At 43.4% G+C, this 4,823-nt stretch overlaps 1 protein-coding gene across 1 annotated transcript; it reads left to right on the top strand.

The window, feature by feature from the left end:
* Nucleotides 1–461: 461 nt before the first annotated feature.
* LOC111864239 lies at nucleotides 462–1,352 on the top strand. The gene has a single exon (XM_023851326.1). The coding sequence runs from the start codon at nucleotides 462–464 to the stop codon at nucleotides 1,350–1,352; it is 891 nt and encodes a 296-aa protein (XP_023707094.1).
* Nucleotides 1,353–4,823: the final 3,471 nt, after the last annotated feature.

Here is a 4,823-nt window from a genome sequence, read left to right on the forward strand (position 1 = left end):
AATAAGTAATTTAATATTTTATTTATTGTTTATCATTTGTTTATGTTATACTACATTTTAACTAAAGTTTACAATATTTATACTTGCTTTAACTTACAGAGGACTGTACCAATTTCCCTGGGACGTCACAAGCCTGTGTTTACCCCTGAGGAGGAACAGCAACTGGCAGACCATTTGAGGGAGCTAGACAGATTCTATGGCATCACTAGGAAACGGCTCATGAGTTTAGCGTACGACTTTGCCGACAAAAACAAAATTGGCCATATGTTCAACAGGACTGAGATTAGCGGTTAAGAACTGGGTATTGGCCTTCTGCAAGAGGCAAAATCTAACGTTACGCACTCCAGAGAAGTGTAGTCTTGAGAGAGCAAGTGGATTCAACAAAATCCAATGTGAGCAATTTCACAATAATTTGGTAGGTGTGTGTGCTGAGAAAGAGTTTCCAGTTCACCGTAAATTCAATGTGGGCGAGTCTGATATCTCGGCAGTCCCCAATCGTGTCCCAAAGGTCCCAAAAGAGAAAGAAAACCGTCTGCAAAGAGACATCAGGCGAGAGAGGGCAGACAGTAACTGCAGTGTTCTGCATATTTGTTCCTCCAGCTATGATCTTCGCAAGAAAGCGTATGAAACCAGAACTATTCACAGATGCCCCAGAAGGAACATTGCCAATGATTTCTGACACTGGTTTTATCAATACTGAACTCTTCGTAGAGTGGCTAAAGCATTTCAGCAGCTTCGTGAAGCCAATGAAAGAGGATCCAGTTCTCCTGATACTGGACAACCATATCGCCCATTGCAGTATTGAAGCTGTTCTCTTCTGTACAGAACATCATATAACTCTTCTGTCTTTACCGCCGCATGCAAGCGGCAGGCTTCAGCCTTTATGTGTTGGCTTTCTCGGGCCTCTGAAGGAAGTCTACGCTCAAGAGGCTGACAGGTGGCTAGTGAACAATCCTGGCGCTGCAACTGCTGAGATCAACGTTGGCAGAATCTTAAGATCAGCCTACGAGAGAGTGGCAAACATGAAAATAGCAGTACGTGCATGCGAGACAACGGGAATTCATCCGGTTAACAGGAATGTCTTCTCAGATGAAGACTTTGCACCCTCAGAAGTGACATTCTGCCCCCGTGTGCAGGAGACTCAAGCCACTGCAGAAGACACTCACGTTTCAGCGAACAATGAAAATGGTAATGAAGTGTCCTTAACAGTTCAACCTGCGATAGTTGAGGAGCCACAAGTCTCGCCTGCTATGATGTCACCATTACCGAAGGCAGTGCAGACGAAGAAGCGGAAGATGACTGCTAAAAGTCCGAGGTTTTATCTTCCTCTCCATACAAGAACGCTCTTCTAACAACGAGGAGAGAGCCAAGCAATAACAAACAAGGCAGCAGAACTCTTCGTTACGACGGCCCTTCAGTAGCGCCAACTTGTTCTGCAGCTGCAGAAGAAGAGAAAATTAACTGTCCTGGTTGTGACGAAGCCTATGAAGAGCCCATTACTGAGGACTGCGTGCAATGCCGTGCGTGTAAGCAATGGTGGCATGAAGACTGTTCAAGCCACGAAGGCTTCGGACGCTTCAAATGCGATGTATGTTAACGCGCATTCTGAGAGGACATTGCCTGTAAGACTGCGCATTTACCATTCGCCAAAAAATGTTCTTTTAAAGACAAACTATTTAATTTTTGTAACTTTTGATGTGTTTTGTATTCTTGAGAGTCGGGAGTTTTGTTTAATAAATGCAGTTTTTCATGGCATCAATAAGTTAAGTGCGCAATCTTAAGTGACTTTCCCTTAACTACTGCCATTTCATCATCACCATCATCATCATCATCATCATCATCATCATCACTGGCACGACAGCCCTTTGTGAGCCCTGGCCTTCCTCAGGATTGCAACTGCTGCAATTTACCTACTTAAAATAAGAATTTGAGGTAATTGCGTACATCATTACGCATATATTACGCTACAAGGCATACAGTAAGTAGCAGCTGATGCACTGTGGCCTGATGTTACAGCAAATTTATAGTCCAGGGAGCTCGCTTTGTGTTTGTAATGCGTGATTCAAGCTCCAAGAACATATAGCCAGGGGCTTCATGTTCCCCGACTGGGGTGGCGCCCAATAACTACAAAGGTGAGAGTACATCGTCAACGACTAAACTTGAGAATCGTTAGCAGCCATTCACCAGTGAGCAGCTGCATCCACCTTTACCCTTCACAGATGGGGCCAACTTTACCCAATCACTGGCCAAAAGCGAACTCCCACGAAGAAATTGTAATAGCCCATAGGGTAGTGAGATGTTGAGGCTCCCACATTTTCTAGAAAAATCTGCTCACAGATGGCGGTAAGGTCAGCCTTACACGCCGGTCGCCCTTTACCTTTATATTCCTGGTACTCATTTCTGTTAGAGGCTGAGTCGAACCGATGGCCATAGTGCGGCTCTGAAAAGTAGGTCATTTGAAAAATCCACCTCATCGGGATTCGACCCCGCGGCCTTCCGGCTTGTGACCTAAACCATGAATAACGTAGTGTCTTACTGTTATAAATCCATCCCTGTAACAGGCCCTGAAGGCCAATAGGGTTGTGAGACGTTCCACATTGTCTCTCGATAAACGGCTCACAGCTGACTGTGAGGTCAGCCTTACGCGCCGGCCGCCCTTTACTTCCAGGAAGGTTTCTGGTGCTCATTTCGTATTGAAATAAATATCCATCCTTCAAAAATAGAATTATATAGTTACTTTAAGTCAGTGAGCTAAATCAGGTTTGCCTATATTTCGGTAGTGAGATGACTTTTCAAGCTTGTGCAGGCAACTTTACACAGGACGCTACATATGTGGATATTCCTGCATTAAAGTACAGTAGAACTTGGTTATAACGTCATCAAAGGGACATAAAAATAGTGTCGTTATAAACGAATGTCGTTGTAACCGAAATGGGCACTTCCACCGTAGCCTTATGTTAGTCACGTAAAAATCTACCAAAAACCGAGTTAAAATGTTGCATTTTTTTAGTGAAATAGTTAAGTACAGACTAACGTAATATTAACGTGGAATTTCCCAGATGTGTAATACATCAGCTTTTTTCCTTACATTTCCTATTTCACGAATCACTTTACCTTTCTCTTCAATGCTTAAAACTTTCCTTTTCATTGCCATGTTTTCGCTACTGCACTTCTCTGGGTTTAGGCAGGAACACTATAGGGTAAGTAGACAATGTGAGGTCCTGTTAGACGAGATTCTAGGAAAGGAATGCAGTTAACAACCTGCCGCGTCCTCTTGCACTATTCACGCAGTCCCACCCCACACCCTTGTTTTCGCATAAAACCCACGCTCCTCTTGCAGCCCGCGGTCGTATTCTTCCAGGACAGTCACGTCAGCAAGTAGAGAAAGTGAGGGTGGGCAGACACATCGAACTTTCCCACGATATCAGAGAAATTCAGGAATGAAAATGACGTTACATACGAGGTTGATGATTTGTGCATGTCGTACTAAGCAAGGTATAAAAACAGTTGCTTTATGAGGAATTAGTTCGTACCATTGAATATTTGACGCAATAGACAAGGTGTCGCAGAAACCGATGTTGCTATAACCAAGTTTCGCTGTAATTAAGAAATTCTGAACTATACTTGTAACTGAGACATAATATGATTCTTGTATTTATGAGCGATGTATACCCATTATTCATGTAACAGTTCTAACAATTGTAACTATGGAACGTTGATTGCGTACCCCATCCAATTTGCTGGAAGGGTTTTTTTGCCGGTGACCTGCACTGTCAGAGCATGAGCGCAAGTATATGCTACGAACTTCGTCTGCAGAGAGAACATTCGTAGGCTGGCACTGGCAACTGGCACGTCGGAAAAGCACACAGTATCTGCCAATAACAGCGATCCTATTAGTTCAACGTCTACCGTGTTACTGAGGCAACATAGTGTCGCTGCGCATGCTCAGCAATATTAGGCTCGCCGACAAGCCAAAATCTGCCGTCCCACCATAACTTGATATCTGAATTCTGTCGACTGTGACAGTTGGTCTCGTAAACCCGGGACTAGTCAGATTTACAGCCCGGGTTAGTGCTGTGTGAAGTGTGAGACTTAAAATTGTAAGTATCTTTGGAATTCTCTCCAATTCGTGAATATTTAAGTAGGGGCATTGTTACGTGTTTTGCTACGGAAGACGCCCTTCAGATTGTTAATTGGTTTATTTAACAACCTACAAATCGTAACTACAATTCATTATGACAATGTTACGGGTTTACACACTTTACAAACCACACTCACAAATCTCTTCACTCCATCTTCAGTAGTCTTCACGTTACTGTATATTTAAAACAAAATCTAGTAATTTGTAGTGATGAACTTGGGAGGATGAGTGACGCATCACCGCCCCGAAATGAGGTTTTGTGGCGTAACCGTTCGGGTCCGGAGTTCTGGTTCGAACCTCAGCTAGTAGACGGACTGTCCGTAGTGTTGTTTGTATAATTCCTCCCCAGTCTGTCAGGAGAATGCTGGACTAATATCTAAATGCAGTACACGACCACTTCCTTCATACCGATATCAGTTCATTGTGAACCAACAGTTCCACATGAACTCTGTATTGTTGTGCCCTGGGTTATTAACGGGTATGATTTTATTTAACGATGGGTCGATTTTATAATTAATTTATTAGAAATTTATTATTAGTCTTGTAAATTGAAATACGTTGGGTGAACCACAGGTTGGCAGGCCGGAAACCAGAGTTGAGACCACTTTTAGACGTAGCACCTTTCTCGGGCGTCCGGCTTCAGTTGTACAGTTCACAGAAAATGCAGACAAATCGGGTGAAC

Source organism: Cryptotermes secundus, unplaced genomic scaffold (genome assembly GCF_002891405.2).
Source record: "Cryptotermes secundus unplaced genomic scaffold, Csec_1.0 scaffold6917, whole genome shotgun sequence".
Classification (NCBI taxonomy): domain Eukaryota; kingdom Metazoa; phylum Arthropoda; class Insecta; order Blattodea; family Kalotermitidae; genus Cryptotermes; species Cryptotermes secundus.

Bases quoted from the DNA above. Each gene is read 5' to 3' on its own strand.
- LOC111864239 (XM_023851326.1), top strand. From the start codon at position 462: ATGTGGGCGAGTCTGATATCTCGGCAGTCCCCAATCGTGTCCCAAAGG.